The sequence below is a fragment of the Triturus cristatus genome, chromosome 6 (genome assembly GCF_964204655.1).
Source record: "Triturus cristatus chromosome 6, aTriCri1.1, whole genome shotgun sequence".
In the NCBI taxonomy this organism is placed as follows: Eukaryota; Metazoa; Chordata; class Amphibia; order Caudata; family Salamandridae; genus Triturus; species Triturus cristatus.
This window is the reverse complement of record NC_140589.1, coordinates 428141269-428165894: the sequence shown is the minus strand read 5'-3', so window position 1 is coordinate 428165894 and position 24626 is coordinate 428141269. Positions and strand designations below refer to the sequence as shown.

General features: G+C 49.1%; 1 protein-coding gene across 1 annotated transcript in view; it reads right to left on the bottom strand.

The window, feature by feature from the left end:
• FBXO9 (F-box protein 9) overlaps positions 1-24626 on the bottom strand; it is a 518999-nt gene that overhangs the window by 240309 nt on the left and 254064 nt on the right. The window contains exons 8-9 of the mRNA XM_085610843.1: positions 18563-18681; positions 4022-4112 (exon numbers count right to left, since the gene is read on the bottom strand). Of these exons, the coding sequence (XP_085466969.1) occupies positions 4022-4112; positions 18563-18681 (210 nt within the window). The remainder of the gene's footprint in view (positions 1-4021; positions 4113-18562; positions 18682-24626) is intronic.

Below are 24626 nucleotides of genomic sequence, written 5' to 3'. Positions count from 1 at the left end.
AGGGGGGCAGTGGCCTAGTCCTGATTGGACAGGGCTCCCCATCTTCAAGATGGCGAGGGCCTGGAGATATGCTTCACCTCGCCTCCCCCACCTGAGGGGTGGGGTTGGCAGGGCTGGCACATCCCCTGTCCTTACTTGGAGCCAGTCTTCCCGCCAGAGTGGGAGTCCCAACCGGTGGGGGCCAGTTGCTGAGTACAGCAAGTGGCCTGGAGAAGCTCAAAAAGGCGGCATGCCTTTGAAGCTTCCCCCTGCCCATCCTGGGGGAGGAGACCTAGCACCTCGCCCAGGATGTGCATTGTTGCAGGCCCAGGAGAGCGGGAGGCTTTCCACCCAGGGGTCCAGCAACATGTTTGCTGTGTGGCAGCCAAGGCAGCCTCTCAGACAAGACGTGGATTGTAGGTTAGGTTTCAGGGGGCATCTCTAAGATGCCCTCTGTAGTGCTTTGTACATAAAATCCCACACTGGCATCAGTGTGGTTTTAATGTGCTGAGAAGTTTGATACCAAACTTCTCAGTCTTCAGTGTTGCCATTATGGTGCTGTGGAGTTAGTGTTTGACGAGCTCCCATATACTCTTAAATGGCAGCACTGCACTTACAGTGCCCAGGAATGGACCTGGGTACTGTAGGGGCACAGGGCTCATGCTCCTGTGCCCACACCACTGGCATAGGGCACCCAGCTAGAGGGCTGGCTGATGTATGCCAGGGCAGTGTAGGTTGTGGGCATGGCACACAGGGATGTGGGGTGAAGTGAAAGACACGCCGGGTCACACGGCACCGGGAGGTGCCGGTGCAGAAGATGCGGAGGCACCGGGTCCCCTGAGGCAGGACGCTTCCAAGCCCCCGTCAGGGAAGAAAGGGGCGAACGTTCAAAGGGAAGTAAGATTTCCCCCCCACCAGAGCCCTGGTGGAGGACCTCCAATAGATGGTCCGCCAGAAAGTGAGCCACCGGATCACCCATGTGCAGGATGCCCACAGCCGTGGACACCGCATGAGTGAAGGCCGCACCTGCCTCCGTAGGGCCCCGCGGTGGAGAAATCAGCTCCTCCATGGGCGACGGCTGCAAACTAAGGCGGCCATCCGCGAGGCCAAGCGGGCGGGCAAGGGCCAGACCTCGAAGTCAGAAGGAGCCGAAGAATGAGGGACCTGCCGCTCTTCCGACTGACACCTCTGCCCCAGGAAGGGCGGGGACGAAACCACACGGCGACCAGTCTCTGGGGAGGACGACACCAATATGCATGCCTCCGGAGAAGGAGCGTCTGAAGACGATTCCGCGGTACGACCTCTGCACGGAGCCATAGAATCCGCTGCCTGAGGTGGGACGTCTGCACTAGCCGACGTCGCCGGACAAGGGACCTCCAAGTCACCCTGCACCAGGGACCGGAGTGGAGACCGGAGTAGAGCTGGAGCTGCACCGGCCCAGGGGCGGCGCAGGAGTGACGCCGACCTGACCCCCGTCGAGGCAGCCACCTGCGTGGGGGATCGAGACGGGCCTGGGGAGTGGCACAAAGCCCTCCGACAGCCGCGGCCCAGAATGAGGCGAAGATCGCTCGGCAAACCATGCGGCGGTGCCCCGGACGATTCAACTTCCGACTCGCCACCTGTGTGAAGGGACGAGAGGAGCCCGGAGATGGACAAGGGGTCTCCCCTCAGCCTCGACCTGGAGCGGGACGAGGAGGGTCCACCGACCTCCGTGGCTCCGCACGGTCCAGCTACTGCAGGCGCCGTAGAGGAGTCACCTCGGCCTTAGACAGGACCACCCTGTCAAGGGACCGAGAGGGGCTCGGGGATGCGACCCGAGCCCCAGCGACCTCCCGTGACACCACAGGGACCCCCACGGGAGTTTGCGGCAAGGCAGAGACGCCGTGGCCTGAAGGAGATGCCCCAGTGGAGCCACACCCCAACAGTACCACATCCTCCAAGCCTGGATCCGAATTAGTCGGCGCCAGGGCCAGAGCCACCGGTGGCGCCGCAGAGGGCCCTGCGCAGAGCGAGGGATCTGCCGATGCCCCAGGAGGGGAAGGAGGAGACGCCAGCGAGGCCTGCAAAGCCGCTGCGTAGGTCTCCATTTGGACTCTCGACGCCCCAACACCGGGAAACGGTGGATAGAACGACACACGGGGCTGCATCACCCGCGGAGAGTCCACGCCCCTGGGAGGCCGGAAACCAGCCCCCAGGGACAAACTGCGACACTAACCCACCGGGGAGCGATGCTCACGTGACATCGGAGAAAGGCGAGGACAGCGACCACGGCCGAGTCTGAAGCCGTCCGTCGAAGCTGACCGAGGGGAGGACGTCCACCTGAAGAGATGCGCCGAGAGAAGTTTCATCCGGCGCTCCCACCGCGACTTTGGCTTCAACTGTTGGCACTGCGTACAGTCTGTGGTGCCGTGAGCCTGCCCCAAACACCACATACAAATGAGGTGAGGGTCCGTCGCCAACATAAGATGCCCACAAGACCTGCAAGTTTTAAAGCCCGAAGGCATTCGCACACTGTTCCACAAAAAAAATGGAAGAAAAAAAGGGGCCTAACAGGCCCGTAGCAAGGATCGGATCTGCGTTGCACGAGGAAAAGGAAAAAACTGATGTGGGCGCGCCGGGGCGGGTCTTATGTGACCACGCTGATGTCACGTACGCGGACGACGCCTGGGCGGAGTCGCGTAGTTTCGCCTCGCCCCCGGCGCACAGGGATGCTGTGGCAAAAAGTTTCTGGATCCAGTCTCACGCCAGGGGATAATTCTACGTGAAGGAATCTGCGGCTAGTAGTCTATCAGATATACATTTAATGTGAGACCCAAACAATGCACCTGGAGAAGGAGACAAACTGCAAGACCACAGAAGTCATCCAAGATCCAAACTGTGGGGAACAGGGTGAAGTAATTGTCACAGCAGAAGTTAAGGGGCAGACGGGATCGTCAATCATGACTAGTGAATCCGACGCACTATCAAGAAAATCATAAAAGGACTTGAAGGACTTGACGGTAACCATGTTGCCAGGCCCTTTCATCACCCAAAATGACAGCAGATGAGTTTGAGGGAGGTGAGCATTCAAAGACATATTTGCAATGGTGTATGCCTTAATTGAGGGATTGCTTATTCCTCTACTGCCTTGGGACTAGGCATTTAGCACCTCTTGTGGGAGCCTTGCAATATATGTAACTGAGTGTGAGGGAGAACACTTAGTCATCTAACACTATCTTTCTGCACATCCCCTTTTTCCCACTTTTGGTTTATGTTTAGCACAGCCGCAGGAGCAGAGGTAGCCAAATTTGACAGCTATCAGTCGTTAGTCAATACCATACCCTTCCTTCTCCTTTTGCACCAGTTCATCCCCAAATATAGGCAAAATAAAATAGTGTTCTGTATGCACATTTGTACAAGAGTCCGTCCGCATTTTTGCACACCACTGCCTGTTGAGTGCCTCAACGTGGGGTCAAGAAAAATACATGAAAAAAGGGTCCAGCTGTAGACTGAAGAGGAACTGGAACATCACAGTTGATGATGGGCTTTTGTTTCATTTACCTACAACAATGCAGTTGTTTTATATACAGAGACTTTTAAAATGTTCACACAATCTGAATGAAAAATAATGAAAATGGATTTTAAAATATCTGCCATTGTATCGTCAAGAAAAGCAAACCTTGCACCATTCGTTACAGAGTTTAACATGTATAGAATAATGCGTCCTGCAGAAGACAGGTTCCTACAGGGTGCTACAACTAGGAAACCATGAGGCAAGACCTTCAGAAAAACCTTCATTTTTATTTTAGATGTTGTAGACATTTTTTTTTTTTGACGCAAGTCAAAGTACTGTTTTTCTAATGCACTTGACCATGCCATATCTGCCCCTTCCACTGGAACATACCATCTAAGGTGTCAGTATAGCAAACCTCCATGCCTAAGGTCAAGGCTCCACAAAACAGATATAGGTGGGCAGACGTCAGAACAACAGGTTCATTTGTGTTTTATTAAAAAAAACAGGAGAGAGAGAAATTTTTCACTCACTGAATTCCTACAGTTCTACCTGTAATGTTCCACTTGGTGCCACGCTCTGTAGAAACCATCAAGGGATTGCTCTCCTTGCCTTATGTATGTTGTCTTGCTGATATACACCCCTAGAAAAAATAAAAGAACAAATAAAAATGTGTGCATCTATTCACACCTACCTTCTAACTACAAATGAAAACCTTGCTCTGATTAGTTAATCAGAGCAAGGTTTGAGTACTGAACTGCAAAGGGACAGCTTAGATCGGCATTGTATAAAAATGTCCTCAAGAATCTAAACGCCGCAATCTTTACTATAAATAAACACCAAATAGTAAAGATACATTTTTCACAGAATCTATATTCATCACCCTGACTCGTGCACTGATAAGAATGTCACAAGTAATTTGAGAAGATACAAAGAATTTAATCAAAATAAAAATGCACAGAATCCCAACTAAACTATAGGATGTCTTCACAAAATATATTTAAATTTAGGATATAATTTTATCTGACTAACCACACTATTAACTCCAGGAAAATAAACCAAAAGAAAAAAATTGCTTTATGTTGCTATGGCCTCTCTTAAAAACAGTATTTTACAGTTCAGTCTTTTAAGACTTCTAAAGATATGGCAGGATCTTCTACAACAGTGTGGAAGAGTTAGAGAAAAGCAACTACATACTTACCAAGACATTATTAGTTGATTGTTTGAACACTTCAAAATGGGTTGATCTACAGTCAAAATCATTTACCATTTGTTGGATTTGACTCTTTCTGCATGGTGATCCCCTGACTTGTTGCCTTCCTCCTATTTTTTCATTAATTTGTTTTTTTTGGCCTTAGGACTCTGTGCACTTTACCACTGCTAAAGTGCTTGTGCTCTCTTCTCTAAACATGGTAGAAAATGCTTATACCCATCTGGCATATTTAATTTACTTTTGAGTCCCTTGTAAAGGGGCACAACCTGTACCAAGGGCATGCAAATTAAATGCTACTAGTGGGCCTGCAGCACTTGCTGTGCCACCCACTTTAGTAGTCATGCAAACCTGTCTTAGGCTTGCCACTGCAGCATGTGCGTGCAGTTTTTAAACTGCCATTTCAACTTGCCAAAATAAGCCTTTTGTCAAGCACAAACCTTCCTTTTTAGGTCGAGCCAGGCAGCGCGCATGTGCTGTCTGCAAGACATACTGTATTTAGTCTATGGACTTTCATAACACCCAGCACTTTTGGATGGTTGTTTTGCCTGCCTATCGAAATTCCTTTGCTCTTCGTTGGTGAATAGTGTACATTTGTCCTACCTTTGGGTGCCTGGTTCCCCAACATCGGAATTCATGGATTGTGTTTTTTTGGCCATCTCTGGCCATCTGTTGACTCCTCACCCACACCCCCTCCTGACATTGCTACCATCCTTCCTGCACTGCTGCTTGTGATTTCACTCATTGTTTATTTTTCTTGGCTATTTCTGGCCATCTGTTGCCTCCTCGCTCGCACCCCCTCAGTCCTGTCATTGTTGCCGTCCATCCTGTGCTGCTGCTCATTTTATTTTCTTAGTTTTGTTAATTTTTGTGGCTTGGTGACCTGGAAAATCTCACATTAATTAAGATGACATTTCATAATTATAAAACACGCCCGCTTTCGAAGGGCAATGCAGCTGCATGCATTTAGAGGGGAAACGGTCTTTAGGCACAGGTAATGAAATGGCATCGAAGGGGGATTAAGGATGGTTTTTAAAGGAAAAGTGGATACAATTAATCCCAGCGAGTCTATGAGTGCTTCTTTCGCTTAAATTGAATTCTTCGGGTAGGTGTGGCCTTTCAAGACATTAACTTTCACGTTTCAGATTCATGATACTAGCAGTGACGCTGGGGCTTTTATTCTGTTTGTGCATAATTCTTAGAAAGGCACATGACAAAAACCTTGCATCAGTGAAATCAGAAGCAACTGTAATAAAAAGAAATGAAAAAAATCTGTGAAATGTCCCAAACGGAACTTCGAATGAAGGAAATGGCTCACCAAAAATGACATGTAGTGCAGGTATTTGTGAATCAATAAACAAACAGTTTGAACAAGAGAGTCCAAGGGAAAATTTTAAAGACCACTAAAGGATTGTATCCCCAAACAACTATCAACAAACGCAAGAATCCTAGGGTCTACAAACTACCTCTAGGTATATTGTTTGAACCTATGTGATAGTAAACCTAACTGGCAAAAAACTAATAAACAAGATATGCACAAGGGCAGATCCCTTTAAGGACGTAATCCCTCACTCACCAATGGTGACATGCTTCATCATAGGTACTCTCCTCCCAAAGGAAAAACCTAGTTCCTTTGGGGGCTACAACCCCCTCTCTGAGAGGGAGGAGCTCAGGGATGTTTTATTTCTAATACTTAGGACTGACTAAGTCCACAAATGATGAGCAAGGATGTGTGAGCAAGGGTGCAGCGCAAAAATGAAAATGGTGAATATGTGAGAGATAGTGATAAACTAAAACTGGCTAGGAGGCACCAAAGCCAACTTTAATCATAAGGTGCCTACTGTCAGGATTAAAAAGCAGTACACCTGCAGTATGGATTTAGAACTTGTGCAGTTCTAAATCCATACTGCAGGTGTACTGCTTTTTAATCCCGACAGTAGGCACCTTATGAATAAAGTTGGCTTTGGTGCCTCCTAGCCAGTTTTAGTTTATCACTATCTCTCACATATTCACCATTTTCATTTTTGCGCTGCACCCTTGCTCACACATCCTTGCTCATCATTTGTGGACTTAGTCAGTCCTAAGTATTAGAAATAAAACATCCCTGAGCTCCTCCCTCTCAGAGAGGGGGTTGTAGCCCCCAAAGGAACTAGGTTTTTCCTTTGGGAGGAGAGTCCCTATGATGAAGCATGTCACCATTGGTGAGTGAGGGATTACATCCTTAAAGGGATCTGCCCTTGTGCATATCTTGTTTATTAGTTTTTTGCCAGTTAGGTTTACTATCACATAGGTTCAAACAATATACCTAGAGGTAGTTTGTAGACCCTAGGATTCTTGCGTTTGTTGGTATTTGTGAATCATCATGGGCTGGAGATTCATGGGCTTCCTTCTCCAGACAACCGCGACACAACAATATCGCTGCATGGGTGAACCTTTCACATTTACAGTCAATATTTATCTCCTAAAATACTTTAAAAATTTGGCATGCGGGGAGGAGCCTAGCGCGCAACCAAGATGGCCGCTTAGGTGCGAGGCTCCCGAGGACCTCCGCGACCTCCTACATCTATCCTGTCTTTCTCCTGATTTGGTTGAGGGGACTTTGTTGGTGACACTGAGTCGAGGTGGTGCCTGTTTTCCGTCTTTGAATTGGACCCTGGGAACGGTGGTGGGCATCGCTTGAAGTTTGCGGCCCGCTTCACTTCTGACCCCGGACTCGAGTTGGGTGGTGACCCGGTGGCAAAGTGAACAACAACGGCACGACGGACCTGGAGGGGCGCGTACCCCACACTTTCGCTTTTGAGCCTGCTCGCCTTCCTCGCTTTCGCAGCTTAGGCGCTTCCGCGAGGTGTGGTGGTTGGCCTGCTGGGGACACTGCCTATGCTGCCGGGACCCGGTCTATCTTTCGGAGGCGACCGCTGGGGCCTTCGTGATTGATGGTTTGCCCGCCGCTTCTGACTCGTGGGGCACAGCCTGCAGTGGGATGGCGACGAAGCAGGATGGAGAGAGGCTGAAGGCCAAGTCGACCCGGCGCGGGGCCCCTACCCAGGCTAACGTAATGGACCGCTATACCTTGCCGAGGGGGTCTCCTGGCGGGTCGCATAAGTCTCCGGAGCGGTCTGCAGATGCCCCGGATTTACCATCGGACCTGACCCTGCAGGATATCATGGGCGCCATAGCGGAGGTGAAGGCCGCGGTGGGCCATCAGCTCGACACCTTGTCGCAAAAACTCGACGCGGTCCTGATTGAGGTCAACCTCGTCAGGGCCGATCTCTCGAAAACAAATGAGAGGGTTGATTCTTTGGCCCTTACCGCGTCAAGTCTGACGGTTGATGTGGCTGCTCTCCAAACGGAGATGCGTCGGCTCCAGCAGGCCAGTACTCTCGTTGAACGGCGACTGGAGGACTCCGAGAGTAGGGCCCGGCGGAATAATGTTCGCCTTATCGGAGTGCCTGAGGGGTTGGAGGATTCGGCTGCGGATCTCTATGTGGAGGATTTGATCTCCAACCGACTGAAGCCTAGGGGATTGAGCAACTTTTTTGCGGTGGAGAGGGCCCACAGGGTTCCTGGTGGCAAGCCAAGGGTCGGAGCTCCCCCGCGGCCTCTCATTGCCCGTATCTTTAACTTTCGGGACAGAGATGCGATCCTGCAGGCTTCTAGAGTACAATGGCCGCTCAAGCTCGAGAACACGGAGGTGAATTTCTATCCGGACTTTACACAGGCGGTCCAGAAACAGAGACTGGGATTCATGGGCGTTAAACGGCGGCTCCGCCAGATGAACTTAAAGTACGCCATGCTCTTCCCGGCCAAGCTGCGGGTGGAGTTCGAGGGCCGCTCTCATTTCTTTGACCGTCCGGAGACGGTGGGAGATTGGCTGGACACTTTGCCGGGGACAACTGATCGAGGGGGGACGGGGGCCGCGGGTGGCGAGTGCCCACCGGACCGGGCCTAGTGTTGATCTTGATACTAACCTTTGAGGGTGCCACCTTTTTATTGGGCTCAGGGTCTACTTGAATATTCTCCTTTTCTCACCCCCTGCCTGGAGGTAGTGGTGAGTCTAAAGGGGGTTCTCTTTCCTCCTCCGGGGGTCTCTTTTGTAGTTTAGTTTATGCGAGGGCGACAGGCACACTGCAAGTTGGGGGGGCTGTTTGGGCTCACGCAGGGGTGCAGGGAGGGGGGAGTTTTACTTGGTATGTTGGGTTGGGGTTGGGTTTTGTTTGTTTGTATCGCAAGGCAGGAGTATTGTTGTTCTATGATCCATGTGCTCTCCGGGGGGGGGGGCTGATTGGTGCTGGCTGTGATGGGGGGTAGGGGACTGAGACTTCTTTCTTGGAATGTCAACGGATTGGGGGACAGGATAAAGCGTGGGGTGGTCCTGCAGTTTTTAAAACGGATCTCTCCCGACATTGTGTTCCTGCAGGAAACACACCTCATTGGTAATTCCTTCCGTGCCATGAATAGGCGGGGCTTTCGCCTCTTGGCTCACTCGGGATTCACTTCTGGCTCGAGGGGTGTAGGCATACTGGTTAGAATCTCTCTTCCATTGGAGGTTGATGAGGTGCTCCATGATGACAGGGGGCGATACACGGCACTTGTGGGCAGATGGGAGGGTAAAGTGCTTGTGTTGGTATCTGTATATGTCCCGCCGGGTTTGCAGACGACCACTTTTGCGGACCTGGGGCGCTTTCTCCTCGGGCTGCCGGAGGGGGTACTAGTGGTGGGAGGGGACTTTAATGCAGTGGTTTCGGGGGCCGAGGATCGCTACCCTCCGCGGGACCTCCCCCGGGCCCAAACCTGGTTAGCTGGCCTTTTGGACACCCTGGGTTTAGTGGATTGCTGGAGGCTAAAACATCCTGCACAGACACAGTACACTTTCCACTCGGGGGCCCATGGTAGCCTTTCGAGACTTGATTATGTTCTAATGCCATCGGCCCAGGCGGGGAGGTGCGCCATCTTGCCCGGGGAATTTCAGATCACTCCCCCCTTTTGTTACACTTTGATGTTGTCCTGGGTACGGAGGGGAGGGTGGTCCCGATTAACTCCTGGTACCTGCGTAATCCCACTATTCGTGCAGCCCTGATTAAATCTCTTGAGCGATACTTCAAAGACAATGTGGGATCGGTGTCATCTGCTGTCTCCCTATGGGAGGCTTTTAAAACGGTGCTTCGAGGAGAGGCCCTGTCCCTCATCTCCAACTCCAAGAGGTGCGAGCGGGAGGAGGTGGTTCGTATTGAGTCCGAGATCTCTGAGCTGGAGGGTGAATTGGATGGTTGTGTTACGGAAGACAAACTGCATGTTCTTGGCCTCAAGCAAGCGGATTACAAGGCTCTGGTCACTGAAGCTGCCAAGAGTATGAGTAGGGAGCAACAGGGGCGTTTGTATGACATGGGTGACAAGGCTGGGAAGCTGATCGCGTGGCTGGATAAAAAGGAGAGAGCGAGTCGTGTGGTGCCGCAGGTTGAGAGAGTGGATGGTGTGTGTGTTACAGATCCCGTAGAAATTGTTGACTGCTTTGCGGAGTATTTCCGCGGGGTGTACTCCCCGGTCTCCGATCGCCCGGAGGAGGATTCCCGCATTATGCTCAGGGACATTGTGTTGCCGTCCCTTTCGGACGATGATCAATTGTTGATGGACGCGCCTCCGACGTCTGAGGAGATCGCCCTGGCCATACGGTCAGTTGCCTCCGGCAAGGCCATGGGTCCTAATGGCCTCCCCATCGAACTGTATAAGCTGCGTCCGGACAAGCTAGCGCCTCATCTTTGCGATATGTTTATTGCGGCCCGTGCAGCGGGCTCCCTCCCGCTGGACCAACGCCTTGCTACCATTGTGGTTATTCATAAAGAGGGGAAGCCGCGGGACCAGGTCACGTCCTATAGGCCCATATCGCTTCTGAATGCGGAACCTAAAATCCTCGCCAAGGTGTTGGCTACCCGCTTGGCTAGTGTGGTCTGTGATCTGATACATCAGGATCAGTCCGGCTTCATCCCCCATCGTAATACTGCACTTAACCTGCGGCGTTTGCATGGGGTGCTTGCGAGGGTTCCCTTTATTCGTGAGCCGGCCATTTTGGCGTCCTTGGACGCGACTATGGCGTTTGATACGCTGGAGTGGCCGTATATTTGGGCAACGCTGGAAAAGTTTGGGTTTGGCCCGGGATTCATTGGTTGGGTGAAATTGTTGTATTGCGGACCATTGGCTCAGGTAGTGGTAAACGGTAGGGTGTCGGCTCCCTTTGAACTGGGCAGGGGCACGCGTCAGGGTTGTCCGTTATCGCCTCTCCTCTTTGCACTCTCCATGGAGCCCCTGGCGGAATGGTTGCGATGGCACCCTTCAATTCGTGGACTCCGATGGACTCCTGAATATGAGGATCGTGTTTCTCTTTATGCGGACGATATTCTTTTGTACCTCGCATCCCCCCGTGAGTCGCTGATTGTGTTAGTGGATGTACTGCGCTCCTTCGGCTGTAACTCCGGGTTGGTCATCAACTGGTTCAAGTCCTGCGTCTATGTCCTCTCTGGGGAGGCCCCCATCCTTCTGCGGGGTTGCCCTATTCAGGTTGCCCAGCAGGGTTTTAAGTATCTGGGTATTTTTGTCACTCTGGATCCTGTGGCCCGGTATACGCAGAATCTACTTCCCCCTCTCCGGCGTCTGAAGACGGATGTGGTGCGTTGGCGGCAGTTGCCGCTCTCGCCGCTTGGCCGGGCGGCGCTGTTTAAAATGATGTCGCTACCGCGGTTTTTATATGCCTTACAAAACACGATGGATGTCGTGCCTGCTAGTTTTTTTCGGGAGGTTGAGGGTCTCCAGCGCCGATTGTTCTGGGATGGGAGGCCGTGAATTGCTCTCGCCAAGCTAACTCGGGTTGCGGTCCGGGTGTGGCATGCGGCGAGCGCGGCGATGGGGTGGAGAGATCGGCTGACCCGGGCGACGCCATTATATGCCTCCGAGCGGTTGGGTGGTTTGTGGTCGACGAAAGGCTTCGAGAAGTGGGACATGATCGGCATCAGTAGAGTGGGTGATCTCTGGACGAAAGAGGGATTTAAAACGTTTGATGCGCTGAAAGCTGAGTATCACTTACACGATAGGGAGTACTTCCGATATGTACAGATTCGGCACGCGTTGCGTTTCGTATTCATGGAGGTTGCGTCTATCCCGGTGTATTCCCCATTGGAAGATAGTGCTATCCGGCACATACCCGTCAGGCACTCTATCTCCTTGATCTACAAGAAGCTAATTAACGACCGATCGGGGCTGTTAACCGCCCTTCGGGATGCTTGGGTTGCTGATGGACTGGAGCTGGATGACGAGGATTGGGTGTCGGCGGTGGCCTCCCCGAAAGAGGTGGCCATACCGGCCCGACTTCGCTTCGTCCAGCTTAAGATACTTCATAGAGTGTATGTCACGGGACCTGGCCTGATGCGTATGGGTTATGCGGTGGATGGGATGTGTAAGCGTGGGTGTGGTATGGCAGGGACTTTTCTCCATGTTCTGTGGGAGTGTCCGGAGGTGACTCGGTTCTGGCGTGGTGTGCATGCTGTGCGTTGCTCCCGGAGGCGAGGAGGTGTCTGTTGAATGTATGGGAACCAAATGATTATACGGTGGCGCAAATGTGGTGGGTGACACTGGGATATATGGTGGCCAAGCGTGACATTGCACGGTTGTGGGGCTCCCAGAGGCCACCCACGGTCTTGGCCTGGAAGGAAAATATGGACTGGTGCATGTTTCGAGAGAAGACGGTGTATGTGGCGAGAGGCAAGCCTGGGAAATGGAAAACGGTGTGGGGTCCCTGGAACTCCTATCGCGGAGGAATTTGCACCCCACCCCTCACGCGGGACCCGGATGATGCCTTGTCCCCTTAGTCTGCACATTCTTGCGATCCTGTTCTACTGTGATAATTTTGTCTCTGCCACCTGCCCTCCTTCCCCCCTCCTGTTACTGTCCTTCTATGGATCCCTCCCTGCTGTGATGAGCACCTTTTGCCACTTCGAATTTTGCTGCCTTGTGGGTTTGTTCGTTGTTTGTTTGTTTTTCATCACTTAAAATGAAACCGCTATATGTGATGTTTGCGACCTCTCAACGCCACCAGTGACACTACTCTGCAATTTGGTTATTTGTTGTTGTTGCTTGTATTGGTGTGATTATGATGATGTCATTTGTTGGCGGCCGGCCTGGAGGTTGTAGGCCCGTGTCTGTATATTTTTTGAAATTTGTAATAAAGGTTTAAAAAAAAAAAAAAAAAAAAAATTGGCATGCACAAGAGAGCTAACCTCAGACAGTTATCACTGTAGCATTACATAATTCTAACGTTTCTGTGCTTGTAGCAGGTTTAACAGTAGTTGGTCTAGTTTTTACACAAACCTTGACATAAATCAATTAATTGTGTTAGTAAAATATCTGTATAGCATCTTGTACCACTAAACAGACAAAAGTATTTAAAGCTGTAAAAAGGAGGAGGCGTTGTGCACCAGCTCAAGTTTTTTTCTTTAAGGACTTTTAGTCTATGTGAGGTTAGCATCAATATACTTGCATATAATGTGTCTGTTCCAAAGCACTTTCACTTTTGATAGTAAGTCCAAAATTAAGAGAACTCGAGTTGCGGGGACTTGGGAGTTCCAATCAGTGTGCATCGGTGAACTGAGTTTGACAAGTATATAAAAAGTAGTGAAAAAGGAGCAAATCCGTAAAATCATTCCTCATTTCTAGATGTGGAACCAGGATGTTTGCTCACAAAGGTGGCATGGCCGTGGCCTATGGATACATGAACATTTTCTTTTCTTTTTTTAAACTTTACTATTTTACACAGCTACTCTGTTCCACAATTTTGCATCTTTAGTTTTTCTATTGATTGTGACTTTTCCATTTATTTAAATAACACAAATTGAAACTGGATAATTTGTTATTTTTGAAGATATATTGAAAAAATACAACTTCAGGAAAAGTTTGCTTCTCCGTTCAGCTCAATGCCTGGAAATCCATGCCCATGCGTCACAGACCTAAATCTGTGCAATAGTCTTGTGCATGTTATCTGGCCAAATGTGAGCAGACACATTGCACTGTGACACATTGTCGTGCAGTAAGTGATTTTAATAAGTTGGACAAATACTTTTAAGTTTGACAAGTCCTGGTAATTAAAAAAAATCTTAAATGTATTTTTCACTACTGTAAGGCCTGCCGCTCCCATAAGGAAACACTGAAGTTATTTAATTTAATTTATTCAGCTGTAATTTCTAAATGGGAACCAGTTCATGTTTGGTGTCTTTGGAACTGAAATTTAAAATCCTCTCTTTCTGTAAAGTCAGATTTTAACTGACAAATTTTGAAAAGCCACTTTTAGGAAGTTAGCATTTTTCTGCCTTAACCATTTAGTGCCTGCAGCCTGTCTCTGGGTCGCATCACTAAGTATAGCTGACAAATGGGCTCTGTGCATCTCTCCTAGACAGCCACACCCAATAGAGAGCTTAGGTGTACCTGGATGGGCCATCAATGGCAGGGTGGGCGGTTGGAGTTGGGTTGTCACCTTTTGGTCAGGTCAGAGGATATGTTAAGACTGACTTTGGATATAATAGATTGAAGACTGTAGGCTTTATACATTATCATCTGTTTAAGGTTCTGGCCACATGAGCTAATTGCGAATACAGCCTTCTTGTCGACTTTCCAGGTTCAGTAGACTCGAGAACACAGTGGAGGATGTATGCCCCTCAGAGGAAGAAGAAAAGCCAAAGGTAAGTGCTCACTGGTGGTATCAATATTATGAAGGGAAATGGGTTAGTTAGGGAGTACACCTGGTAGTCGGGTGCATCATTTATTGGTCCCACACCCTTTTTTTATACCAATCTCTATATATTTTAATGCTGCTGCACGTGCCATAATGCAAAACGTGGAGTGCACGAGCTTCTCACGCACAGACTTGGGAACCCCTTATCCTAGCCCAAGTCAAGCGTGTGTGCAAATGTACTCATATCAGTGTGAATGTGCGGTAAGTGCGCCAACATCAATGTGAGTAACAGAGACCTTTCACCGCACTTACATCTATGTGACTGTATGTGACACCTTGTTAATACCAGTTTTACACCAGAATACAGCAATAAGCAAAAGGAAGGTAAGAGTCACCCACTGCAGGTCAACATCACGGCGGTGCTTACACTCCATTTCCTCTCCCCCTGACTTCCCCCAACACACACTCCCGCCCCGGAGTGGGTATCTTTTTCTGGAACAATGGTAAAGGGCTTCCCTGCTTAGGTGCATAGCATTCTCACTCTGCTCGCCTGTAAATCTTAAGGTGTGAACGCTTGGAACTGCTGCTACCTTCCCTTCCTGCTGGTTTCCATTACTGGCTGCCAGAGCACGCTTTAACCCTCTACACCCCAGCACACCCCTTGCAGATAAGCCTTTGTGTTTTACGCCAGTGGGCTACTGGACTGCGACATCCTTCCTATTTCCTTACTTTTGTTACAGGAATCAGATAAGGGGTCCTGCTGGGGAAGAGAGTTCCTGCTCTTCATAGTGGTGGAGGGAGCATCAAATTGTAGCCTGGCAAAATCCACCAATGCACCCTAAGTGAGGGGAGCTGCTTCTGATATTGCAGGGAAAATGCCTTTTCTTAAGCCAAGGGCCCCTCGCCATATTCTGTAGGGGACTGGGTGGGGCATCATGTTTCATTACCTCACTGCGTATTTGTACTTCTAAAAGACGCGCACTGTGATTATTTTCTTGTCATACTTGGCGGACAAACAGGAATGGATACTCCCCTGCCTGTTTAAGAAAAAAAATATATTACCAGGTATATGAACAACACCAACTTGTAAATGCTCAATGTACGGTAGAAAACTTAAATTTACGCTAAAAAAAAAAAAAGACACGTTATAATGTCAAATTGTAGCTATGTATACGGTCGGTAAAATAGGTGAGTTGGAGACGGAGATCTGTCCTTGATATGTATGTTCCAACCTATGCAGGTCCGTCTACAGCTTTCCATTTTTTGATGTGGGTAGAAAATACTCCCATCTTCACAACATACTTTATGCTTTATGAATATTAGTTCAGAGACATTACAGCAGTTCTTAAGCCCATACATAGGATTACTCCACAACCCCATAACCTCGACTCTTCCTTAATGTAATAAGGTAACCTCGACACTCCCCTAATGTAATGCAGTTTATTGTACAGAGCGTAGAACAAGGGGAGGTTCTTTTGGACTTGGTAGGATCCGAATTTGTTTTCAATCAGACGCACGTGCAGCAGTAACTTCGTGATTAAGCCACTGACACGCATTATCGTCAGTAAGCAATATAAATCTAGATTTGTTTAGTGCACTGCATTTGGAAATATGGGATTTACTTTAAGTGCGTTGGCAGAAAATGGCACAGTTGTGTTTATTAGTAAAGGAGACTACCATTTGGTACAATAAAATGCAAAGGTTGTGTAAGGTGTAAAGCTGTAGCAGTGGCATGTGGCATGTGACACGGGCTCTAGGCTCCGACAGGCCCGGGCACCTTTTACTGCCGGATCACGCTGGTCTCCATTTTGTTTTCTCAGAACCAGGGACTGCGTGAAGTGCCATGGATTCCAAAGTAGCAAGCTAAAAACATCAAATACCCACATTGTGTTCCAAGTGTGAAAGCATTTTGTCCCTAGTGGACACTTGTGATGGGAGGCAGAGGTTAAGGCCAGTCTCGAACAGTGGTCTTCAAACCTTTTAATGCCTCCCACCCCCATGACCCATCCTGTAAAAATGTCATCACGTATACCTCACAATTTAAGCAGTTTTTACTATTATTCTACAGAATTGGCAGCTCTTAACATTTTGAACAATTCAAACTGCAATTTTGTTCAGGGATCCCTTTAAAATTGCAAATACATGGTTGACAGCTTCGTTTTGGCAGCCTGTCATTCTTAAATTGTAAAAATATCCACAGTGTGATTTGTAGGTCTTGTCTAAGCATCACTTACACTGCTGCGATTGCTTAAAATATAAATAAATAGAAAAAAAAATTGCAATGCAATAGATCTCGCATTACTGAAAGTTTGAGATATTAGCGTTGCAAATAATAATGCAACGCCAATAGCTCAAACTTTCAGTAATGCGAGACCTATTGCATTGCAAATGCTTGTTCTCCTTTCCTTGGCCGCAAGCAGCCACTGCAAGCCATCCCCAGACATCAAACAGCACAGGGGCAATATTCCTCCTCAGCTTATCCGGCTCTTCTCCTTGTCAAAGGTTCCTCTTCATTTCCAAGAAGTGATCTAAACGTCTGGGGTCTGGGCCCCTCTTTTTATACACCACAATTCTTTATTCCCTGAAGGCAGAGTGTCTGTACCCAGCCAAAACCAGTTCTGTCCTCACTGGTGCAGATTTCTGGCAGGAGGTGGAGACAGCATTGTTGCAAGCAGACCAGGCCCATTCAGGTGAAAGGAAATCTCCTCCCCCTACTCTAAATGCAGCCCAGGTCTATTCAGCCCAGCCCTGACTCATCGGACCTCTGGAGCCACTGCCCCTCTACAGCCCCGGTCATCCAAACGCCAGACATGCAATACACAAACCTGGCAGAGGCACACTGGATGGTTAGGCAAGAAAATACCTACTTTCTAAAAGTGGTATTTCCAAACACAAAATGTAAAAATCACCCACACTAAAAGATGCACTTTAACATTTTGAGTTCAGGCATACTAAACTTTATTTTTCTACCTTGTTCCCAGCGCCAGTTATGTTTATAAGATGTTATAAACAAACTCTCCATTCTGTCCTATGGGAACAGGTAGCCTTGCAATAGTGAAAAACAAAATTGTCAGTTTTTCACTATCAGGACATGCCACACACATCTGGGCATGACCTACATTACAATGCACCCTACCCACAGGGGTACCTGGGGCCTACCTTAGGGGTGACTAATATGTACTAAAGGGAAGGTTTAGGGACTGGCAAGTGTGTGCACTTGCCAAGTTGACATGGCAGCCCCAGACTGCACACAGGCTCTGCAATGGCAGGCCAGAGTTACATTTTAAAGGCTGCTTCTGTGGGTGGCACAATCATTGCTGCAGCCAATACCGACATTTGATTTACAGGCCCTGGGCACACACTGTGCACTCTACTAAGGTCTGACAAGTAAACCAAATATGCCAATCATGGAATCACTAATCTATAACAACAATTTACAAAGGGAGCACTTGCACATTGGCACTGAACAGCAGTGGCAAAGTGCCCAAAGCATCCAGACCAGCAAAACGGAATCCAACACACAGCAAAAACACAGGAGGCAACAGCAAAAAATGGAAGGAAGACCCATGCCAATGGTGCCCGGTCTAACAGTAACCTACTATAGGAGGGAGGCAACTAATGAATAACCTCCACAACCCTCTGGGTCCGTTAAGGGCAGCCTGGGAAGCAGATTTGGGATTGCTGGAAGATGACTGGCAAGAAGCAATCCAAAGCCCCAGAGAGCACCATACGGGCAAGATTCCGACTTATCTAACTTAGAATCTTAGATACATCATACTCCCACCGAAAGCTACAACACAAATTAGGTAGATCTGACACAGAAGAATGTGCACGTACGATCAGGAGAGATGGAGAACCAATCACAGGATGTATCATGCTTGATATCTGTGACCTCTCTTAATTATATGTAATATTGCTTGCCCTTTAACAGACGTTGCACAGAACACAATTGTATGATGACTCCTACTTTGATGGAGGAATCAAATTTTTGTGAATAAAGAGATTCTTAGTTTAAAAAAATATAGTTCTTCCTTCACCAGTGCATCAATTATACAAATTGGACGTGACTAAACATCTGCATTCTAAGCTTACACAGAACATGAACACGTTTGATGATATACATTTAATATTGCTCACATTTGGTTTCCTACAGTCATACTAATCAACTTACCATCAAACCGAACGCGTGGCCTTTCTAAAAACATTTGCCTCCATGTGGTGTACAGGTTTGGTTTACTACAGTTTCTTCCCCAGATTTTCAAGCAGGCTAAACGCCAAATTTCAGGATCCCTAGTTATGAAGAAACAATGTTGTAGATCAAAAATGACTGACTGCTATATTTAATACTAGTGCAAAACTTGTCTGATATGATCCCCGTTTACAAATTCGCAGAAAATGCATCACAAAGCCATGCAGCAATTTTGAGGGTAGGCAACATTTAAGCTCAAATGAAGATTCATATTCACATCCTTTCCAAACTACCCATGGACAAAGGAAAAGGAGATCTGTTGGGGGAAGATTATCAACTGAGATGAGTCAGTCAGTGAAGGGCTATATTAGAAGTGCCACCTGCTTATCTTCCCCTCTCAATCCAGTTTGTATATTAGAATTATCTTAATCTAAATGACTAGGACGTTTAAAGCTAGTACATGATGAAATCTGTTATTGATTTTGTCATGCTCAATTCAGTGTCCACAAGGGCCTAGAACAATCTTTTTCTTCCGTGTGGTGACATCCGTGGTAGTGGTGTGTTTTTTGTATCGTTACCTCGAGTGGCACCAATATTGTTAACCTGGTACAGACAAATTGAATATAAAAAAAAGAACTATTTTGCTTTGAATTGATGTGCTACTCTACATACCACCACTACCTTCTGTGTTTTTTGTGAATCTTTTCAGCAGGCATAGAAGATGTTGTGGAGTCCCTTGTGGAGAATATAACGTACTTGCTGAGGAAGTAGAGGTAGCCTTTGCCCTAGATATGTTAGAACATACCAGTGGATAAGGAAGAGAAAAAAGTGAAGGACTGTACAAAGATCCTGGAAAGCCTAGGACATACAGTAAAACCAGTGAGGAGCTGAAATTAACTTTTAAGGCAAGACTGAAAAGTATTGCGAAAGACCATCTCCTGCCCCAAAGGAGAACGCACATTTTTTAACAGGGGTACCTTTCAGAAAACATTTAAGTAACAGCATTAGTTGGGAGGAATGGAAAGCGCAACAGAAGAATAATAACTATTTAAAAGCTATTCTCCAATTGAAAACATTGGGACATCTTAGAACTGGACTGTATGATGTTGAATTATACAGCATTTCAGTGTGGCATGAAATGATCTCAAATGGCCTTTGGAACTTGTAATTCATAATGAACAGATCAAAAAAATGCTTCTTTTTACTTTTGACGGTCACTGTAATGCACCGAAAAGCAAGAGGAACTAAATTACTGCTGTAGCCTCAGACTTTTTGGCTCCACAGTATGCAGTGACTGGAGGCTCCCTTGGGAAGTTGGTGATGACTAGACCTCTGACACTCGGTCTAGGTCCACTTTCTCCCCACAGATCTGCTGTGCCGTCTCTTGCCTCCAGACCCGGCCTCCTCCTTTGGAGGTTCAAGACTGCTGTCCGCTCCTACGCCAGCTGCCCGCTCCAACTGGGACCAGACTGCCTGCAACCACCGTAACCTTTCTCAGCCGTCTTTCTTCTTAATTTTTCCCTGTTGTGCCACTGTTATTGTGCCCATCTGTGTCTTGCTCTAATTCCACCACTGTTTTTATTTTCTTGTGCCTGCCTGTTCCTTTCCCCTTTTTCTGCTGCTGCCCCTGCGGTCCCTCCCCCCCCAGAATTCCACCACTCCTGCCTCCCAGCCTCTCCTCCCTCCCCTACTTAATAGCGGCCACTGCGCGGTTGCGCAGCGGGCTTGCGGCGTCACCAAAGGCAAGCCTGTCTGCGCCCGTCCGCGGCCAGGAACCCTGTACCTACTACTACCCATCGCTACGACACCACCACCCTCCTCGCTCTCAGCCCTGGAAGACTTGGAGAATGCCAACAGGCCTTGCCGAACACGACCCATGGCCAGTTCTCCGGCCTCCACTGCCACCAGACCCTCACCGCCACCCAGGCCACCAACACCGCTGACACCCTAAAATGCATCCTCCTCAACGTACGCTCCATACACAAACACGCCATGGAAATCTGGAACCTACCCAACTGTCTTTCGCCCGACATCGCCTTCTTCACAGAGAACTGAACCAACGCATCCTCCGCCCCCGACATCAGCCCCGTCGTCCCAGATGGATACAGGATCCAGAGGAAAGACCGCCCCAACCACCCAGGAGGGGGCCTCGCCATCACCCACAAGAGCACCCTCCGCCTCACCACCTCCAGCAAAACCTTGCCCTCTGCCGAACACCTGCACTTACAGATCCAGACCACCCCCAAAGCCACACTCCAAGGAACCCTCGTCTACAGACCCCCTGCCCCCGAACACCCTTCGCCACCACCATCACCGACTTAATCGCACCCCACGCCATCTCCTCAACAAACTACATACTCATTGGAGACCTGAACTTCCACCTCGACAACCCCAGCAACCAACTCCACTATCCTTCGTGATAACCTCGGCAGCATCGGACTTAAACAACTCGTCAACACACCGACCCACAGAGAAGGACACACCCTCGACCCAATGTTCGCGGCAGGAAACAGCATCCAATTCAGCCACACAACGCAGCGTACACTTCGCCATCAACAAACCCAAGGCACCCACACCAGGCCCACGCCCACCACGAAGGAACTGGAGCAAGGTTTCCGACGAGCAACTTAACTCCACCCTCACCCGAGACAACCACACCTGGGCACCAGACGCAAACGACACAGCCAGAGAACTCCACACCTGGATCTCTGACTGCGCAGACGAGCTCGCCCAGATACGCAACCCCAACAGACAACGCCCCAGGAAAGCCGCCTGGTTAACCACCACTCTCCAAGAGGCCAGACTCACCTGCAGATGCCTGGAGAAGAACTGGAGGAACACCAAGACAACCGAAAACCACACCACCTACAAGGACGCCATGACGGACTACCACAACCAGATCAAGCCACCAAGAGGAACTTCATCCACAATCTCCAACTGGACACCGATCACGGCCGAAGACACTGCCTGGACCATGAAAAGCATCCACTCGGGGGGGCCCCCCAACCCCTGCCACCCTCACATCTACCACAGAGCCGCGGCTGCCATTGCACCCAAATTACAATGCACCATCAACACCACCTTCAAAACAGGCACCTTCCCAGACGACTGGAAGCGCGCAGAAGTCAGACCTCTGCTCAAGAAACCCACAGCTGACCCCACCGACCTCAAGAACTATCGACCGACCTCAAGAACTATCGGCCCATCTCGCTCCTCCCCTTCGCAGCCAAAGGTGCAGAGAAAACAGTCAACAGGAAACTGACACGATTCATTGAAGAGAACGCCGTCCTTGACCCGTCCCAATCCGGATTTCGAAGCAATCACAGCACAGAGACCGCCCTACACGCTGCCACAGATGACATCCGCACCCTCCTGGACCAAGGCCACTCCGCAGCCCTCATCGTACTTGAACTATCAGCGGCCTTCGACACCGTCTCCCACCGCACACTAGTCGCCAGACTACACGACGCAGGCATACAAGGAACAGCCCTGGACTGGATACGATCATTGCTCACCGGAAGAAGCCAAAGGATCAGACTCCCACCCTTCCTCTCAGACCCCACGAAAATCACCTGCGGAGTCCCACAGGGTTCATCCCTGAGCCCCACCCTCTTCACTATCTACATGGCCCACCTCACAGCCATCATCCAACAACACGGCCTCAACATCGTATCCTACGCCGACGACACCAAGCTCATCCACTCCATCACCAAATACCCCACCCACTGCCAAACTCAACTTCCAGAAAGGAATGCAAGACGTCGCAGTCTGGATGACCAACAGCTTCCTGAAGCTCAACGCCGAGAAGGATTAGTTACTTACCTGTAATCCTAGTTCTCATCCAGGGGTATACTCATCAAAGTCATAATCTATGAATAATCCCCGCCCATGTGCGGGATCCCGGAGCATATAGAAAATACATATATATAAATATATATATATATACATATGTGAAAACATATAAATGCAGCCTAATAATGTTCAAAACATGGCAATGCTGTAAATTACATATTTTTGCATAGTAGTGCCCCCGTAACCCGTAAGGAAAAAAGGAAGCATCAGGCAAATTATAACACAGCACTGCTTTATTGCCATAAAGCAACATGTAATTGTAGGCATTCGCCAGTAGGCTGCAGTAGAGTATCAAGAATACAAGAAAACTGACACCTTGCCTTTAAGGCATTAGAGTAGGGGGACCGTGCCTTTAAGGCCTGCCCGTGACCCCCTGCTCCCATGATGCACTACAGGTGACAGTTGGGCCAGTTCTTTTTGGCGGTGCCTCCGCACCTGAGTAGATCTGTCTTCCATACATCACTTATTTAAAGAGAAAACATTGCTCGTCCGGGGAGGTGGGTGGGTCGTTTATGACTTTGATGAGTATACCCCTGGATGAGAACTAGGATTACAGGTAAGTAACTAATCCTTCTCATCCAGGGGATACTCATCAATAGTCATAATCTATGAATAGAGTAGCAAGCCCATACCCAAAGTCTCGCGGACGAGCAACAAAGCAGTTAAAACATACATTAAAAGACACATCTTGCATTACAGTTATGCAAATAGGTTCCTCAAAGAGGCCTGCCCCACCTGGGCGTCGGCCTGTGCGTCTGAATCTAGGCAATAATGGCGCGTGAAAGTATGGACTGAGCGCCATGTAGCCGCTTTACAGATCTCAGACATGGGAACGTTGCGAAGGAGTGCTACCGTAGAAGCCTTCCCCCGAGTAGAGTGTGCTCTAGGTTTACCCTGCAGAACTTTGTGGGACAGTTGGTAAGCCAAAGCTATACAAGAGACAATCCATCTAGAGATAGATCTCTTGGCCGCAGCCAGCCCGGTATTAGTGGGTCCATAGTTAACAAAGAGCCTGTCTGACTTTCTAAGATTAAGGGTCTTAGCTAGATAGAATTTCAAAACCCTCCGGAGGTCAAGAGAGTGTAGAGCTCTCTCCGGGGGTGTGGTCGGCTGAGGAAAGAAGGTGGGCAACGTGATCACCTGATTAATATGGAAGTCCGAAACCACCTTGGGCAGGAAGCTCGGATGAGTACGGAGCACCACCCTATTAGCATGAAACACCGTGTAAGGTTCCTTGCAGCAGAGGGCCTGAATTTCACTAACCCTACGGGCCGAAGTGATGGCTACTAAGAAGGCAGCCTTCCAGGTCAGATGTTGCAAGGAAGCCTTATGAATCGGCTCAAAAGGACCTCCCATCAGTTTAGAGAGAACGATGTTCAGTTCCCAGGAAGGGGAAGGAGACCTCACAGGTGGGTAAACTTTCTTAAGCCCTTCTAAGAAATCCTTTACCACTGGCATCTGAAAGAATGAGGTCTGGGTAGGAGACTTCCTATAGGCTGTAATAGCAGCTAAGTGTACTCTGATGGAAGAGTACTTTAACCCAGACTTCGCCAAGTACAGTAAGTAGGGAAGAATAACCTGTTCTTGACCCCGGATCGGATCAAGGGTGTTATCTCTACACCAGAAGCAGAATCTTTTCCATTTAAAGCCATACGACTTCCTCGTGGAGGGCCTCTTCGCCTCCCGAAGAATGCTCATACAGTCCGGTGGAAGATCTAGATGTCCGTACTGGATGAATTCAGGAGCCATGCCGTCAAGCGGAGGGAGGGGAGATTGGGGTGGAACACTCTCCCCTTGTCCTTGGTCAGCAAGTTCGGCAGGCATGGCAACCTCCTCTGTGGTACCTCCGACAGCTGGAGTAGATCCGGGTACCACCACTGCCGGGGCCACTCCGGTGCTATTAGGATCATCCGAGTTCTGGCCCTGTAGAACTTCTGAATCACAGCCGGGATGAGAGGGAGAGGAGGAAAAGCGTAAAGCAATGTCCTCGACCAGCTGATCAACAGCGCGTTCCCCTGCGACCCCCGTTGAGGGAACCTGGAGGCGAAGACGGGGCATTTTTTGTTGTCCGCGTCTGCGAACAGATCGATGTCTGGTATGCCCCACAAGCGGAAGATGTCTTGAGCGACGCCTTCGTTGAGCACCCAGTCGTGCGCTTCGACGAAGTCTCTGCTGAGGCCGTCCGCCTGCACGT